Here is a 17,505-nt window from a genome sequence, read left to right as displayed (position 1 = left end):
TGATGGTGGAGGGAAGCGAGGGGAGAAGAATGTTTCATGGTTTTGGTGCTGTTTATCTTGGCTGCACGAAACACAAAAAAGGCTGAAAAAAGACACACAAAACTGTATCAGTAAAGGTCTAAGCTTTAAAAAGTGTCAGATATTCATGACAGTCTGTCCGTGACAATAAGAGGAGGGTATCGATCAGGTTTTATTGATACTAATGCCTTCATCAATACTGTTTAAAGGTCTGATTTTTTATCAGCTCACTTATTGATTCTTTATACAGTGTGTGTGTGTGTGTGTGCCAGTGTTTTACTATCTCCCAGTCTGTAAACACACAAAAAGTAAGACGCATGAGTGACTCAGGTTTCCGAAAGCTTTGCTGAGTCTGACATCATTAGTTTGCAGTGTGCAGCTGTCATGAAAACATGCCAGCACTGATAAAAGGAAATGATAAGCTTGGAAGTACTGGTGCCAGTGGATGGGACGATTTGGCACCGGTTCTTGATTCCCTTCCGTTGCCCTAATCTCATTTTTCCCTCGTGTTAAATGATGCCACTGTCTCGATGAACTAAGTGCATTACTACTTCTGCTCATCAGCTATGTGCAGCAGTCTGTCAGCTGCAGACTAACACAGTGAGTCACCACTAATGGCATCTTAACTGCTATAAGAGAAATAGGTTAGCCTTTGTGGTTTGCGTGTCTTTTGGTGGATTCAAAAGTGGATCAAACTTATGTCCTTTGCAACTCTCGCACCTTTGATGCCAAATGTGGTTAAGTAACCAGGAAACCTCCAGTTTGTTTTGTTGCGGGTAGACAAACAATTTTTTAGTTCACGTAACCGATGAAACACTAGAACTCTTGTGTAAATGTAAATTTGTCTGTTATTGTGTACTTCACACACATGGAGAAATGCCAAACTGCCTTTCGGTGTTCTTGTAACAGTGACAATAAAAAGCTATTCTATTCTATTCTATTCTAGGGTGATGTTTTCTGATGTTAGAGTGAGACAAAAAGCATATTCTACATTCACTGTGTGAACTGAAACAAAATCTAATTACCAGGTTGAGAAATATTACAAGAATAAAAAGTGGTTTTTATTTTTCCTGGTTCCTCATCAAATGCTGCACTAGCATTGCTCACTTGCAGCTTGTTCTTCCCCTGGTATTCATATCTGTTGTTTATCTTTGTTTGCCCTTCAACACGTCTCCCTGTGTGTAAATGCTGCCAATTTACAAATTTGCATGTAAGAATTTCTTCTAGATTAACTAGATTGTTTTAATAAAAACAAACTCCTGTCATGGAAGTGTCTGCTTAAAACTCTTAAAGCAGTAGCATGTAGTTTGTCACCCCCATGTGGTGGCAACAATGAACTGCACAATATTAACAAACTTTGAGGTAACCTGCTTCTGCAGACAGAGCGCAGCATTCAGATGATCCTTTATTCTTCTGCTCTTGGTATCAAATGAAAAAGGCACGAGTTAACAGAGAAGCACTGCAACAGCTAATACCTGAAAGGCTCAGGTTTTTCCACTTCGTCCTACCCTTTAGTGTTCTTTTATGATCAACAACTGAGGCATTTTATTAAAATATCACAGAAACGAGAAAAGCTCATCCTGCACTAAACACAATGAACGTAACTGTGAGAAAACTCAAATAAGTTGAACACTTGTACTGTTCTTTAATGTCAGAATTGTTATTGTACATGGACATCCCAATGGATTTGCACTCCTTTTTACAATAATGTACCACATATAACAGCACCTACATGTTATGTACACACATTACACAAGATTGTATCACAAAGCAGTGTGAAATCAGCAAAAACAAGTGCCTTGTTGACTCAACACACCCAATAGTCCATGAGTGGGCTAAAGTAAAATATCACAGCCATCGGCCCTCCACTAGTTCACAGGCAGCTGCCCCCTGTAATTTTCTAGATTTAAAGCTGAAGTCACAGGTGTGAAAGGGTTGTAAAACAAGAGACGAGTTATTGGCAACAGTCTCCAAGTTACTGTTGGGTCATATGCAAACAAAGATGCAGCCTTTGAAACACTGTTACTGCTCGTAATGCAAAAAATTTGAGAGCCTGTGTTGTATCGAGTTCTCCTGGACGCTGATATGGAAACTGTGCGTAGCGCATTTGTATTATTTGTAACGTTACAACAGGTAACAACATGGTTAGAAAAAGAAAATGCAGAGATAAAAGACATAAGATGCATCTCACTTTCCCCACCCCGTCACCCCACTTATCTGTGTGGATATGAATGACCTGCTTCGTGATAAAACCCTGGCTTGGACTGTAAAGAGCAACTGAAGAAAAATAAAATGGGATGAATTTCATAAAAGAGAAAATTGTCAAGTGGAAACTGGATTTGCCAGAACCCTGCATCCACAAGCGTACACACACGCACGCGCGCACACACACTCTTTGTTGCACAAAAACCAGAGATACTGTAGCAGCTTTCTCAAAGGCGAAGACAAGTACGACACAGTAAGTGGCAGTTCTGCTGTCAGATACACAAACACACAGAGCAGCAGAATGAGATGCACACGCTGAAAAGCGTTTTGAGTTGAGCCACGCGGCAGGGAGGCAGTTTGGCCTCCCAAGGAGCCCGGATTCAGTCTGGTTTGGCCAGCACTCAAAAGAGGAGGAAGTATGGCTGAGGAAAGAGGGGAAGATAACCGCAAACTGCAGGCAACAGTCTGGTCCATCTGATCACTGAATGTGAAGCACAAAGGAGCCCGGCCAGAACCCCCCCCCCCCCCCAAAAAAAAAAAAAAACACTATCTCAACTGAACATTCTGCACGTCGAGAACTTCAAGTGTAACGTGTGCTTGCCTCGGTATCAGATCGACAGAGGGCTAACAAACAGGAAAGTAAATCTGCTAAAAGGAACAGAACTCTACCACTGAGAGGACGTGTGAGACAACACCAAATTTCCTGCTGAGAAAATGAGTGGGTTAAAGGAGGGGCTAAATATGTACGCTGAGAACAGTTTTTTCTTTATTTGTAGCATTGCGACTAAGGAAGATTTCAGTGGTTGGCCAAGGCGTGAGTCCCCATCGGCTGTCCAGTTGGCCACTGAGGAGCAGACAGAGGAGGGATCAGTGGTGTGGGAAGAGTTCAGAGCATCCGGTTACGTTTATGCGTGGGTGAGTCTGTGATGACATCACTACAGGGGGCAGGGCCTCGTTTACGATTGGTGGTGGAATCTAAATGGAGTGCCATCTCCTCAGCTATGAAGGTGTTGAGGTCCACATCATGAAGCCCATTCCTACGACGACTGAGAGACTGTGCGGGGTGAGTTGGGGAACCAGGAGGACCAGAACGCACAGAGATGCTGGCCATGGCACCACTAAGGCCTGGAAAAGAAGGGATGGGGAAAAAAAGAGAAAAAGGAATAAGACAACTTATTTGAATTTGAGCCTTGCATCTTCATAAAGCGTTCAGGTGCTTTGGCTAACCATGCAGTGCGATGGCCTCTCTAAAGGGTTGCAGGTCGGTCTCCACTGAGCTGCCAGTCTCCGGAGGTGACGGTCTGCTCGCAGATACCATGGAAACTCTGGGTGGGGCGCGAGCTGTACGAGGAGGTGGAACTTTGCCACACAGGAAGCTAATGAGTTCTTCTCGTCTGATAGTTCTTCGGCGTTTTTTCGCCCATGCAATCACCTCTTTATTCCTGCGCTGATAGCCTAAGTGGATGCCCAGGTCATAGCTCCGCTGGCGGGCCTCCATACTCTCTGATGACATACAAGGACGCCTAATTTCAGTATCTCTGGACACAACAATCGCAACTTGTACATATAAAATGCTATAAAAAGGCTGAACCACATAATGGTTAACAGTATCATTTTACTTGCCTTTATACAGATTAGTGACAGCTGTGGCTGCATTTTGGAAGGGCACCCAGAGGGAGAGTCCTTGCTGCTGACATACTCGATCTGTGAATTACAAAATTATTCTTTAGTGACAAGAACAAGAGGCAGACAAACAAAAAGAAATGAGAGCTAAAAACCAAGTGAACAAACAGAAAATTAACTGAGCAATACACAAATAACTACTCTATGAACAGATGCATAACGTGTAGAAAAGGTCAAATTGCAGCACCGGGTTCGGTTTGTGGTCTGCTGGTATTTTGATTTTTATCTGAGACTTTATATAGTCCCATGGAAAAGTGTTTGTCCCCTCTATAAAAAAAAAAAAAAGTTAAAACACCTCTCTGACAAAATGAAGTAGGCTTCAAAAGATATCAAAAAGCAACAAATGATGCCATGATCTAAGGAAACTCAATAGCCAAGATATCAATGACTAAATCAGCCTAAAAAATGGTTTCAAAAGCACGAATCACAGTGAGATCATTATACACAAATGGAGAAAACACAGTGGTGAACCTCGCCAGGAGTGGCCGGCCTACCAATATTACTCCAGGAACGTACACAGACTCATCCAGGAGGTCACAAAACTACCAAGATCATCATCTAAACAATTTGGCCTAATTTGGTTCAGTTCAGGCCAGAGTTCATGATTTAACAATAAGAAAGGGACTGGGCAAAATTGGCACCCATGGGAGAGTTGAGGGGAAAACCACCACCTTGTGTCACATTTACCAAAAAACATCTTCATGATCCCCAAGACTTCTGAGAAAATGTTCTGTAGACTGATGAGACAATAGCTGAAACCAGCCCAGAATGTCATAAAAAGAAGAACACTGCAACAGTAAAACATGGTTGTGGTACTGTGATGTTCTGGGGCTGCTTTGCTGCTTGAGGCCGATTTTGCCGTAACTGATGGAACGATGAATTTGGTTCTCTACCAGAAAATCCTGAAGGAGAATGGATGGCAATGAGTTAATGCACTGAAGTTCAAAAAAGGAGGAAAATCTGCACTCCCAGAAATCAATGGGAGATGCAACAGATGGCTGCTGTCCCATTGTCAAACAGCCAAAACAAGAAAAATATTACTTAATAATGCAGTTCTGACACCTGTGCACATTAAGGTTCATAACTGCTTTAACTGTGTAACTAGAACTTTTCTGCATCTGTGCTACAATGACTAAAGTATACTTTACTCCTTTTCTATAATGTGACGCTTTTATACCCTATTTAAGGTGAAGATGATAAACTTTTGTAACGGTTTTTATTGTCTTAACTAATGTTCCACTGATGACTGAAATTGAGGCCATGGTTCTCTTCCTACTTGTACAGATGGGGACTGAAAATAAAAATCTGCTACAAGATGGCCACCGAGTTGCTTCTAAAATGATTTTACTTTTAGTTTGGCAGGGCTGTGGTGCCATGGAGCTAAAGAACAGATACCCTTTAATCTTCAAGAAACCATGGACTTTTTGTCACCTTTTAACATGCATGTGTCTTTGCAAACACTGACTGACGGACACAACAGGAAGTCATGATCCACATATCCATTAATAGCTTTCTGGCTACAATGGAAGACACCCTAAAGACTGAGTCAGCAGACTGGCTGATTGACCTCAGATTTGAGAAATACTGTTTGAGTATTTTCAAATTCAGTATCCACCACAATAAGTCTCAAGGCTAAAACTAAAACTCTCAAAACTATGCATATGCTTAGGATGCTTAAGTAAAATTATGTGAATATCAACAACTTGTGCGATGTTTACCTCCAGTTTTTTTTTGTTGTTTTTTTTTTTAAAGAAAAAAAGCAATGACAGTATTTTCATGACCCAAAAAATAAATTCAGTTTTCCTGACTAGAAACTCTTACATTTTAACTGCACTGGCTGCTCATAAGTGTATTCATGTACAGGTGTGTTCCTGATTTTAGGACACACGGTGAGGAGGGTCTTGTAAACAGAAGTACCTGACCAAGCAGGATTTCTAGACAGTGGTGGACAAACATCGTAATTGTACTGGTTAGTGCTCCATAAATATTGAGGATAGGACATCAAATAAATCCCATAAACTGGTGATCAAGGCAACTAAAACATTTAACACACAAAAAACCCTGCAGGACAAATCTGAACAACTAAGGGATCACAATTTACAGTGAGTTTCTGGTCCTGATGAGAGGCTGTCAGAGCAAAAAAAAAAAAAAAAAAAAAAAAAAAAAACATATCTGGGCAGGACAAATTTTCAACAAGAACAACATTTATGGTAATCCTTTCGCCATTTTGTTCTGGTAATGAAAATCATTGCACCCAGAAAGAGGAAACCGAACTGCGTCTTGGTATAAAACGTCTTTCGTGTCGTTAACTTCTGGACGTCCACAACACCGCTATAATAAAAATGTACGACTAAGCGTCAACAAATGTCTTGTTTTCAGTCTACCATCTCCTCCCTGTGTTTCGCCATTTTGACTAGCTGTATAACTGATAACCGGCAGACAAAACACTTTTTGTGTAAGCCATGTCGAGTACATAACAGACGAACAACTGTAATAAACCTGTGACGCCCGCACCGGCAAGTTAACCCGGTATTTCGGGGACATTTTAGCGTGTCTTCTTTTCAATCCCTTAAACCAGTGAGACCTCTGACAGCTAAGGCCACCGTGAGCTACATTCAGCCTTGTTGTCCGACGCTCTGACACGGTGACCGGCTGTTAGCGGCTGCTAGCGTTAGCATGTGGTATAGTTAGCTAGCAAAAGGAACAGGGTCACGATAATCAAGACGAGAAGCGACGAAGACTCTGTTTTAAACTCTGTTTGAAAGAATACACCTCCCAGTCCAACTGAAAACTACAACGGTGACAAACAACGCCGGTTGTACTTTAGAGAAAAAGCTGCGAATAGTGAGCAGTATGAGTTTGAATAGTGCCCTTTGTGTCTCTCCGCCCAGCGATAATGTTAGCTCAGGCGGCTAGCTTAGCTTGAATTCCGGCATCTTCTGTACATACCTTTGTAGAGCTGTGCTACCGCCGTGGCTGAGTTCTGAAAGAGGTGCCACAGCTTTTGCTGGCTTTGCTCGGACTCTTCTTCGTTTGGCGCATCCTGTTCCGCCTCAGCTAAGCACTGCCGTTCCCATTTCGAGAACCAGTGCTCGGGGCCGTGCTCTTGGATCTCCGCTTCTCCCTCCTCTTTCCTCTCCTCCATAGCTAACGTTAGGCGTTAGCTAATAGCTTATAAGCTAACCTTCGTGTAAAATACAGGATCTTTAATTTCCCGGCTGTGCTATACTTTTCTGTGCTATACCGGAACAATACGTCAAAGTACACAAAATAAAAACCAGAACTGCTGTTAGAGCCACATTGTGGATATTTAACACCCCACCCGTACACCCAGTGCTAAACACACAAAACTGAGGAACGCAATGACAACACCTCGGAATTTCTGGAGCTTGCCCCTCCCATTATCTCACTGTGCTGAAAATAGATTGGTAGAAACAATTTTCTAGGCGGTACTTGATGCTGAACACGAAGCCTGATTGGACGGTGACAAAAAGACAAATAGTCGGAGAAAAACAATGTTGATCCCACCCAGAAGATTTTCTATAGCCTGTTACAGTGGATTCCGTGCGTTAGGGGGCAGCCCGACCATGGAAATGTCGTACATGTAATCAGTGTGGTCAAAGGTTTAAGGACACTCTGTTTGTGCTCATACTTTTTCTTTGTTTTCGTTTTAAATTCAAGATCAGTAGACTGAACAGTAGTCACTGAGACCAAGTAACAATCATGGTACACAAATACTCCTAAATACTCAAACTTTCTCAAACAGTAGCTCACAAAGTGTGAAGTCAGAAAACAGTACTTTTCCTAATGCTGCATTATTTATGTTACATTAGCCTCAAAAAGCAACAAGTCATATCAGAGTATAGTACTAAATCCCTGAAGCAAATGGCTGATTTGTAATGTGAATGTTTATTTGTAAGAGTAACAAGAAGCTATTTCTTCTTTCAAAATCTGTGGATTAAGCACCTTAATGTGCATTCAACTTTGTGGCTTAATTTTTATTGCAAAGGGCATTTACTGCTGGGGCAGCAGTCGTGTGGTGGAATGAATGAGGACCCAAGATGCAGATGGCAGTGGAGATGCAGGTGGAGATTTATTTACAGTGAAAAAACCGAAGGTGAGGGCAGAACTGAACATAAACCTAAACTGGGAAAACTAACACAAACAGAGGACACGAGGCGAGGAACAGAGAGACACAGAGGGGACACAGCTGGAACTAATAGGCATAACGAGACACAGACCTACAAAGTAAAACAGTAAACACACAGACTGTTTTACAACACAAAACTCGGGGACCCGAACAGAGCACAGAGGGAGACACAGGTAGGGATAATAAACACAACAACCAAACCCAAAGAACTAATACAAAATCAGAATAAACTAGAAAATAATAATAATAAACTCAAAGCGCTGGGTCACCGACCCAGGACCATGACAGAATTTGTGCTTGCTGGTGTTAATACTGCTGTCGCCTTCATGAATATGAATAATCGTACTGTGTATAAATTACCTGTATAAATAAACAGGTATTAACGTATAGGTATGGTAGAATGGCTGACATCTGCAATATTTTCATAGGGGTAATCAGCATTATACTACACGCATATCACCAGCTGCCATCAAATTACTTGCATAGATTGTAGTGCTCATGGGTGGAATTACTGCTGTGCTTGTGATTTTGAGTGGGACAGTTCAATGCCACATTATCACAGTAAGCCACAACTCTATAAGGATTGAGAGAGTCCAAAGTTCCGATGGGTAATAAGAGATCTTTTGGTTACATTTTCACTCACCTGTATCTCCTTCAGCCTGCACAGGTCTCTGTGCCAGACTGCTTCTCTCTTTGAACCCAGCTTCCAGACTCTCTTTTCCTCTCTTTCTGCTAGCAACTCCATTCTTTGAACATGACTAAGGGGGAGAATAGTATCCCTGTTGATGACTACTTTCAGGACCGGGGTCCAACTGTCACATTCAGCAACCTTCTCTACTGTGTTCAAGAAACAAAGTTCTGCCACAAGATAGGTCCCGAAAAGATCATCCTCCATGATGTGAGGTAGGACATGCTGGTTTTATGCTTTTATGCTCCTTGACTTGGATCCACTTGAGTTCATATTTATTAAGCAGTGTCACTGAATGGTTCGATGAATATGAAAATGATATCAATAAAATATGATGGCAGTTGCAATCACCAGATCCCAACTACTTAAACGCCTAAGACTTTGGGTCACATTGGTCAGTATCTTTGAAAAGAATGGGGTTTACCCCTCAAGTAGATTTCTAGAGACCTAATGTGCCATGACTAAGGAATACTGAGGTGCAGTGAGTCTGTTCTAGTGACATGTTTTGGTCTATCACCTTGCTAAGTCACTTTGTGTTGATTTTTCCTTTAATTCTTCAATGTGTACAGGTCAATCAGGCAATAAAAGTGTAAATAACATTAGTTTTCAGTTGCAGCTCTACTTTTTCAATATGCTGTAACTTAGCATGCTAAAAGTACACATGTATGTGTTTGGCCGTAGCATTTTATTTTCATAGCATTGTCATCTTATTTTATTTTCTGCATTTTGCAGAAAGCATTGAAAGAAATGAACAGTATAACCTCCAATGTTTGAGTAGAAAGAATGTATCTTGTGGATTATGTATTAAGGATCACTTAAGCATTGCATGACTTGCTGCAGTGGGATCATAAGACCGGGGATGAATGCCATCATGGGTGCCACAGGAAGCGGTAAAACATCGTAAGACATTTCCTTGCAAATACACAGTCAGTAGTTTATAAGCATGAACAGGCCAATGATGTGTTTTTTATCCTCATCGCAGACTCCTGGATGTACTTGCAGGGAGGAAAAATCCAGCTGGACTGCGTCAGGGAAATGTATTGGTGAACGGCAAAGTCGTCACGTCTGACCTGAGGCTCACCTCTGCCTATGTGGTTCAGGTACACAGATGCAAACATATGCATATTTTTTAACATTACGCACTGGTGAGTGGTTTATCTACATCGCCCTTTTGGTTCCAGGATGATATTCTGATGGGGACTCTGAGCGTGAGAGAGAACCTGCTTTTCAGTGCCAACTTGCGTCTGAACCCTAAGGATCACTCCACAGCAGATAAACACCAGCAAGTAAACACCATCATAGAAGACTTGGGCCTTACAGACTGTGCTGACACTAAGGTACAGAGCACCATGCACAAACTACTTTTTTCAAACTGTAGAGGAAATATCAAAAAATGTTACAGTATTTTATGCAAAATAACTTATCATTAGTGCTTTTTAAATCCTATTACTTTGAGACCACAGTTCCAACTAAACTGTATATAATCTTTACAAAAATACATTGAAGTTTGGTGTTTTGGTGTAACTTACATACAAGAAAAGTTACTCTCCCATTTTATTTTGAAAAATCAAACTTTATAACAGACATATCACTCTAGTTTGTCCTTTTTGCACATTTTAGATGCAAAGCAAGTTTTGCGTGTGTGTATTCAGATAGGCACGGAGTTTCTGCGTGGTGTATCAGGAGGGGAGAGGAAGCGGTGCAGCATTGGGATGGAGCTCATCACTTCTCCCTCTCTGCTGTTTCTGGATGAGCCGACCACTGGCTTGGATTCTAACACTGCAAACTGCATCATCGGTCTACTACACAAGTACAGCGCAGCTACTTAACTATCACTCATTACACACATACACAAAAGACACAAATAACACAAAACTGAAGCACGCTGTATAAAATTAGGTAGAGTCAAACAGCAGTGTGCTGTTCATTGCTATCTTTAGTTCACATTTACACTATGCTGGTGTTTCTGGTGTAAATGATCTCTTTATGTCACCATCTACTGCCGTCTGTGTAATAAAAATGTCCAAAAATGTATCAAGGTTGTCCAGAAGAGGCAAGACTGTGATCTTCTCCATCCACCAACCCCGATACTCCATCTTCAAACAGTTTGACCACCTCACACTGATGCATAAAGGGGAGGTGGTGTATGCAGGAGCAGCAGACCACGCCCTGATGTACTTCACAGACCTTGGTATGTAATGCATGAGTTTGTATAATTACTGTAAAAGTTGGAAGACTTTGACTGAGAATCCTATAAAAAATTATGAGCAGTTGAATACCAAAGGGAAGTATACAGTATATGAGCTGCTGAATGAGGTCAGAAGTCAGGGCACGACTTAAGTCCTGTTTTATATTTATATGTTCATACTTAACTTTGTTCTACAGTGTGAAAATGATCTGAAATTATTTAGATAATCCAGCCCCTGCAGCCCTGAACTGGGTTCTTGGATTCATGGATGGATGTAGCACTTCCTCAAATCCAGATTTTGTATGCTTTTAAAGTTGAATGAGGTTTTATCAGTATGTCTGTGTGTGCTTTGTACAGGCTATCAGATTGAGCCTTTCAACAATCCAGCTGACTTCTTCATGGACATCACAAATGGAGAAACAAAATCAACAGTACAATGGGACATGGCAGGTAAGTAATAAATCACAGTTAAAAAATGTTCTCCTGCTTCGCTTCTCCAACCACCAACTACTTTTTGCTGAGAGACACACACAAAGACAACCTTCTAAAATAGACAAATCACTCTTTGTAACACCAGGTAAATATCCAAGCATGGTTTGGTGCTTTGTGAGTAAGAAAAAAAATCAATGTTGGATAAAGTTATTGGTGAAGTTACAGTTTTAGACATGTCGGTCACAGATTGCTCCAACAGCATTTCAAAAACTATATTCTACAATGTTTTTGCTTCATAACACAACCTGCCACATACTGAGCGGCTATAAAAGCCTCACTTATTACAAACCAAGCTCGTGTTTGTGCAGCATGTTTGAACTTTGAGTTGGGAGGCAGCTAGGTTAACTTAACGTGACGTAAAGGAAGGTTTGTGTTATGTAACCAAGCACTTCTGGAGTAATTGCTCAGTTTTATATCTCCAAACCCATCTCACTTAGATTTCTTGGGTGGCTGTTACAAATCCATGTTTTTATTATGCTGTCCTTAACTTGACACCGTGATTTCCTCTCTCACCCAAGAGGATTGCAAAAACCCCTTAGCAATAAAGTATCAGCAGTCCCAGCTGTACCAGAATATGATGGAGGAGCTGGACCATGTGAACCAGAGCATTGGTGACGGGGTCACAGGTGAAGACAAGCCGCCCAACTACGCCACCTCTTTCTTCTATCAGGTGAGCAAATCGTCAGTTGCAGAGAACATTTTTTAATTTTAAAATGATAGGAGATTATTTTCTGGTTGTTGGAAATCTCAGGTCTCATTAGTTTAATGATTAACAGAAGCAGAAGTGAGTTTATTAGGTTATGTCACAGAGTTTACGAGCCAGCTGTTATCTCAGTGTGCTTGGCTGTGTGCTGATCCGACTCAGTTTTACTGTCTACTCATAAAAAATGTTGATAATTATCCTCTTTGTGTTTGTGTGTGTGGTGCATCTGTGTGTGCGTGAGCTAGATGCGTGTGGTGTGCGGCAGGACAGTGTTGAACACTCTGAGGAACCCTCAGACCTCCTACGCCCAACTGGCTCTCAACATCTTCTTCGCCGTTCTCGTGGGACTCATTTATTACCAAATGCCCCTGACACTGCCCGAGGCTTTACAGAACAGGTACACAACAGTCTGCCTTGTTTAATTCAGGGTATCTGCTCCATTTTCACCTCTGTTTTCCACATAATATAATTTAAAATGTTTTTAACCGTGTATTGTTGTAGGGAATTATTGCAGGGCAGCTATTGTGAAGGCCACTTGGTTCCAGATAGCCAAATAGTATTTGCCCACCTCCTGATTTTCATATTTATTTGCATATTTGTCGCACTTGTGTTTCCGATCGTCAAACAAATTTTAATGTTAGATAAAGATAACCCGAGTAAACACAAAATGCAGTTTTCAAATGATGATTTTATTTATTAAGGGAATAATCTATCCAAACCTACATGGCCCTGTGTGAAACAGTGATTCCCCCCTAAACTAATAACTGGTTGTGCCACCCTTGGCAGCAAGACATGCAATCAACCATTTGCGATAACTTCTAATGGTTTTTTTTTTTACAGTGCTATGAAGAAATTTTGGCCCACTCTTCTGCACAGAATTGTTTTAATTCAGCCATGTTGGAGCATTTTACACCGTGAGTTGTCTGAGGTTTATGGTCATGCCAAAGCATATCAATCTGATTTAAGTCCAGACTTTGACTAGACCATGCCAAAACCTTCATTTTGTTTTTGAGCCATTCAGAGGTGGACTTTGTGGTGTGTTCTTAGTCATTGTCCTTCTGTATAACTCAAGTGTGCTCGTGAGATTCGGGGCATGAACTGATGGTGACACATTCTCCTTCAGGATTTTTCTGGTAGAGAGCAGAATTCATGTTTCCATCAATTACAGCAAGCTGCCCTGAAACAGAAAAACAGCCCCAGACATCACACTACCACCACCATGTTTGACTGTCAGTATAATGTTCTTGTCATGAAATACTATGTCACTTTTATGCAGATGCAACTGGACTCAAACCTTCCAAAAAGTTCAGCGTTTGTCTCATCAATCCACAGAGTATTTTTGTGGTTAGGGTTTTGTGGATAATCAAGATGTTTTTTGGTAAATGTGACACAAGCATTTGTGTTCTTTGTGGTCAGCTGTTTTTTTCTACTTGACTCCCCCATGGATGCCATTTTTTTCCAGTCTCTTTCTTATTGAATCATGAAGACTGAGCTTAACTGAGACAAGTGAGACCTGCAGTTTTTTGGATGTTCTGAGGGGCAAATCATTTTCACACAGTGTCAGGGAGGTTTAGATAGTTTATTTCCCTCTTAATAAATGAAATCCTGAATAAATGAATGAGATCCCGAATACAAGCGGCGGAAATGGGTTTCCTCCGAAGGGTGGCTGGCCTCTCTCTTAGAGATAGGGTGAGAAGTTCGGCCATTCAGAAGGGGCTCAGAGTAGAGCCACTGCTCCTCCACATTGAAAGGAGCCAGCTGGGGTGGTTCGGGCATCTGGATGGATGGATAAATGAAATCCTGCATTTTACATTTACTCTGGTTATATTTGTCTAATGTTAACATTTGTTTGATGACCTAACACATGTAGGTGTGACAAATACTTTTCACAGTAATGTATCATGGCTGACATGTTCTTAAATTTTTAAACCATTGTCTCTTTTGTCTTTTAATGGCAGGAGTGGAGCGTTCTTCTTCCTTATCATCAACATGGTGTTTGGGAATCTTTCTGCTGTTGAACTCTTTATAAATGAAAGGGCGATCTTCATGTGAGTGAGACATTAAGCTTGTGTGTGCACTTTAGAAGTGTGGCTTGTGCTATTCTGTATTTTTCTTCAGTCAAAGCCAAAGCTGCTATATTCTTAAATCCACCATAGTTACAGAGATGATAAACCATAAAAACAAGGCATGTAGTTTTGTTTTCATAGAGGTTACACAACATTCCAAAAACAACTGGACATTGCGATTTTTATTCATTATTACTCAAGTCAGAGAAAATAGTTCATTTGTTATACAGTGTTTTCAGCTGTGGTTCACTACACATGGCTAACTATTGCACAGGGACCCCTTAAAAGAAAGAGCCTTTTACAAGAACCCAATCAGATTCCTACAACCAATAAAGCACTCTTGTGTCCGTCCAAAAGGGTCGCTGGCACCATATGTACTCTAAAACTTCTCAACATATAATTCAGACCTGTTGCATAGCAATAAACAGAAACATACTTTGGGAAAGTTGGGTGATCCCTGCAGTAGTCTGGAAAATGCAGCAGTACTCTGAAGACAGAAGGGACTAGAGCAAAGTGATTAATCCACAGTCTTTAATTTTTCCAGCAGAGCCAGTCATGCTCTGTTGGCTATATTTCATTTACAGTAATGCATTCACAAAGGACTACAAATAAATCCGGAGCTCTAACCCTACCTAACTCTAACTTTGACCCTGAAACTGAGTCTTAGCCCTCACACAGGCCTTTAAAGAGGTGTGAAATGAAACAAGCTGGCCTCTCACTGATTGTAATGGAGAAAACTCTCACAAGAATAGCTGTACAAGTAAACAGAATAATTTTGTTTATGTGTTTTTTCATCTTAAAGGTGACAAATGATTTCTATCACTTGCTCATATTGTTGGGAAGAGCCACTGGTGAGAAAGGTGTTACCCACCATCTGCCTGCAACACACACATTTAATTAGTGTGTCTGTTTTGTAGTCCTTAGGCTTTATGACTGCCTGCATGAGACATATTTTTTGGACATTTGTAAATTGTAACTATGACAAAGTAATCTGGGTTACGCTCTGTCTGCAAGGACTCTGGACTAGAGCCCCGTTAAGAGAGGCAACATAACCTCATTAATACTCATCAGCTAATTCATCTTGGCTGCTGTTCGCAAGAAAACCAAACTCACAAAGCAGTCATCTCAGGGGCTGGAAAAAAACCAGCCAATATGCCAAAACTGCAGTTCCTCTAGCTGCCACTTGGGGCTCTTTTCAAAAGCAAGTCAATCCCTGTAGATGTTGCTGTTAAAATAGACTTCACAGCAGTAATTAACATGTTTATAGTCCTGTGAAAATTAAAAAAAAAAAAATGTTTTCGAGTTTATAGATAATTGACCTCCTCATGATATCTGTACTGGGAGTAATTGTTTTGTATAACACATACATTTAAATTGCACTGAGGCTTTTCATTATTAAAAGCATAGCTGGGTGTCAGCAAGTGATAGGTGGCTGCCTGTTGTAGTCGATAGTTAACTGGACCAGGATGTCCTGACCAAGTGTGTGGTGTTGCTGCCTTTTAAAGCATTTTTTTAAAAATCCAATCGTCAATGAATTAGCGTGAGCTTAATTTTAGAAGAGGTGCATGCTTATGAATTGCATCACACTTTGATATAAAATATACCTAAAAAAATATGTCTGTTTTTCAAATTGTCAGTGAATCTAACCCTTGTCACCCTCTCACATTGTTTTTGAGTTTATGTTTTTTTCCCTGTTAATGTTTGTTGCAGTCATGAAAACTCTAGCGGCTATTACCGTACCTCCGTCTACTTCCTGTCCAAGATCTTTGCTGATCTCATCCCCAATCGCATGATTCCCATCATTGTGTTTTCAGCAATTGCCTACTACATGATGGGTAACATCATCCTTGCATTCAAGCAGACATACACATACAAAACACACAGTGCATCGTATGATGAAAGATGTTCTGATACAGTCAGTTACCAAGTACAGAGAGGAGCTGCTGCTGTTTCATTCACATCCATGAAATGTCTTATTTAGGGCTAACTCCAAATCCACAGAGTGGTTCTGCAGTATGAGTGAGAGTTTGGATGCAGCAAATTAGTGAATAAGGAAACAGCCCAGTTCCTTCTGAACAGGCTGAGCCTCATCTCAACGGTGTTCCAGTTTTGATGAATAAAATCTGGATCCCCATAATATACTTCCTAATTAATTGAGCCGCTGTTAATTACTTTTCATTTGGAAGCTTCCATTTGATCTCACTGCCACTGTGCCAGGAGCAGCCCGCTCAATAATTTCCTGTCTTCCTGTGTGCACGTGTCCACCATTCCTTCAGGGTTGAAGCCTGCATTTGAGACGTTCCTCTGTTTCGCTCTGACCATGTCTCTGGTCAGTCTGGCAGGAGTTGGTCTGGCCTTCCTCGTCTCAGCGAGCGTTTCTACATTTGCGATGGCAAACATCCTCATTGCTTTGCCCTTCGTCTTCATGATGGTGAGATGCTAAGACTCATATATGACATGTACAAGAGAGGAATGGGCACTTAAGAGTTTCATTCCCTCTTTATGTTTCAGGTCTTTGGTGGTTTTCTCGTCAATCTCAACGCCATGCTGAGCTGGCTCTCTTGGGTGAAATGGATCAGTATCTTCAAATATGGATTGGATGTAAGACACAGAAAGCAAGGGAGGAGGATTTGTGTGTGAGAATGAGACCACTGGGGCTGAATGTGCCTTTATGTGAAGTGAGGAGGTTGTTCAGCCTGATCTCTTTGTCTCTCTTTCTTAGGCTCTATACATTAACGAGCTGAAAGGACTGTTTTTGTACAACAACAACACAGCGTGAGTGAAATAACGTAGCTACTGTTTAAAACTTATGCACACACATGCACACACAGATTAAATGTGTCTTTGTGTCTTGTGCTTCAGCATCTCAGGGGAATATTTCCTGGAACAGCAAGGTATCGACTACTCTGTGTGGGGCTTCTGGAGGAACGTGGTGGCCTTGCTGGGAATCATATTTGTCTGTATGTGCCTGGCCTACGTCCAGCTGCGACGAATCAACCGCTGGAAATGATGCCCATTCCTGTGTCAATAAGCAGCCGAGTATATTTCTTAGTAATTTAACAACAACAAAAAAAGCAACACTGGAGAGTTGTTTTATATAGTGCCACCAGACTGAGCTTTCTTTTACTATTATTTAATTTATTATTTCAGATCAATTTATACTGTAAAACATTACATTTAAAATCTTTTACTCACTTAAGCTCTAAAGTAGGGATGTCAGACTCATTTTACATCCCGGGTCACATGCTGCCCACATTGATCTTAAGTGGACCACACTAGTGAAACTCCTCTTTCTGTCATTGTAAAGACATC

At 41.1% G+C, this 17,505-nt stretch overlaps 2 protein-coding genes across 2 annotated transcripts; one reads left to right on the top strand and one right to left on the bottom strand.

Annotated features, from left to right (window-relative positions):
• Positions 1–1,639: 1,639 nt before the first annotated feature.
• hapstr1b (HUWE1 associated protein modifying stress responses b) lies at positions 1,640–7,287 on the bottom strand. The gene is made up of 4 exons (XM_084931849.1): positions 6,856–7,287; positions 3,843–3,927; positions 3,451–3,761; positions 1,640–3,348 (listed from the first exon to the last, which is right to left on the bottom strand). The coding sequence occupies exons 1-4, from the start codon at positions 7,049–7,051 to the stop codon at positions 3,110–3,112; spliced, it is 831 nt and encodes a 276-aa protein (XP_084787975.1). The 5' UTR covers positions 7,052–7,287; the 3' UTR covers positions 1,640–3,109.
• Positions 7,288–8,199: 912 nt separating this feature from the next.
• abcg2b (ATP-binding cassette, sub-family G (WHITE), member 2b) lies at positions 8,200–17,413 on the top strand. Its single transcript, XM_084931843.1, has 16 exons — positions 8,200–8,229; positions 8,793–8,959; positions 9,585–9,644; positions 9,727–9,844; positions 9,926–10,081; positions 10,397–10,554; positions 10,784–10,935; positions 11,290–11,382; positions 11,943–12,094; positions 12,373–12,524; positions 14,086–14,175; positions 15,904–16,028; positions 16,470–16,624; positions 16,705–16,794; positions 16,916–16,968; positions 17,056–17,413. Exons 2-16 carry the CDS (start codon positions 8,811–8,813, stop codon positions 17,201–17,203), a joined length of 1,851 nt encoding a protein of 616 aa, XP_084787969.1. The 5' UTR covers positions 8,200–8,229; positions 8,793–8,810; the 3' UTR covers positions 17,204–17,413.
• Positions 17,414–17,505: the final 92 nt, after the last annotated feature.

Source organism: Perissodus microlepis, chromosome 6, assembly GCF_051167445.1.
Source record: "Perissodus microlepis isolate ML-2025 ecotype Zambia chromosome 6, ASM5116744v1, whole genome shotgun sequence".
Classification (NCBI taxonomy): Eukaryota; Metazoa; Chordata; class Actinopteri; order Cichliformes; family Cichlidae; genus Perissodus; species Perissodus microlepis.
The sequence above is the reverse complement of the archived record's forward strand: the minus strand, read 5'-3'. Positions and strand labels throughout refer to the sequence as shown.

Bases quoted from the DNA above. Each gene is read 5' to 3' on its own strand.
- hapstr1b (XM_084931849.1), bottom strand. From the start codon at position 7,051: ATGGAGGAGAGGAAAGAGGAGGGAGAAGCGGAGATCCAAGAGCACGGC. The intron at 3,762-3,842 runs GTAAAATGATAC...TGTTGTGTCCAG, and splicing joins ACTAATCTGTATAAAGGCAA to AGATACTGAAATTAGGCGTC. The intron at 3,349-3,450 runs GTTAGCCAAAGC...CTTCTTTTCCAG, and splicing joins AGAGGCCATCGCACTGCATG to GCCTTAGTGGTGCCATGGCC.
- abcg2b (XM_084931843.1), top strand. From the start codon at position 8,811: ATGACTAAGGGGGAGAATAGTATCCCTGTTGATGACTACTTTCAGGAC. The intron at 10,555-10,783 runs GTACAGCGCAGC...AAATGTATCAAG, and splicing joins ATCATCGGTCTACTACACAA to GTTGTCCAGAAGAGGCAAGA. The intron at 16,795-16,915 runs GTAAGACACAGA...TCTCTTTCTTAG, and splicing joins TCTTCAAATATGGATTGGAT to GCTCTATACATTAACGAGCT.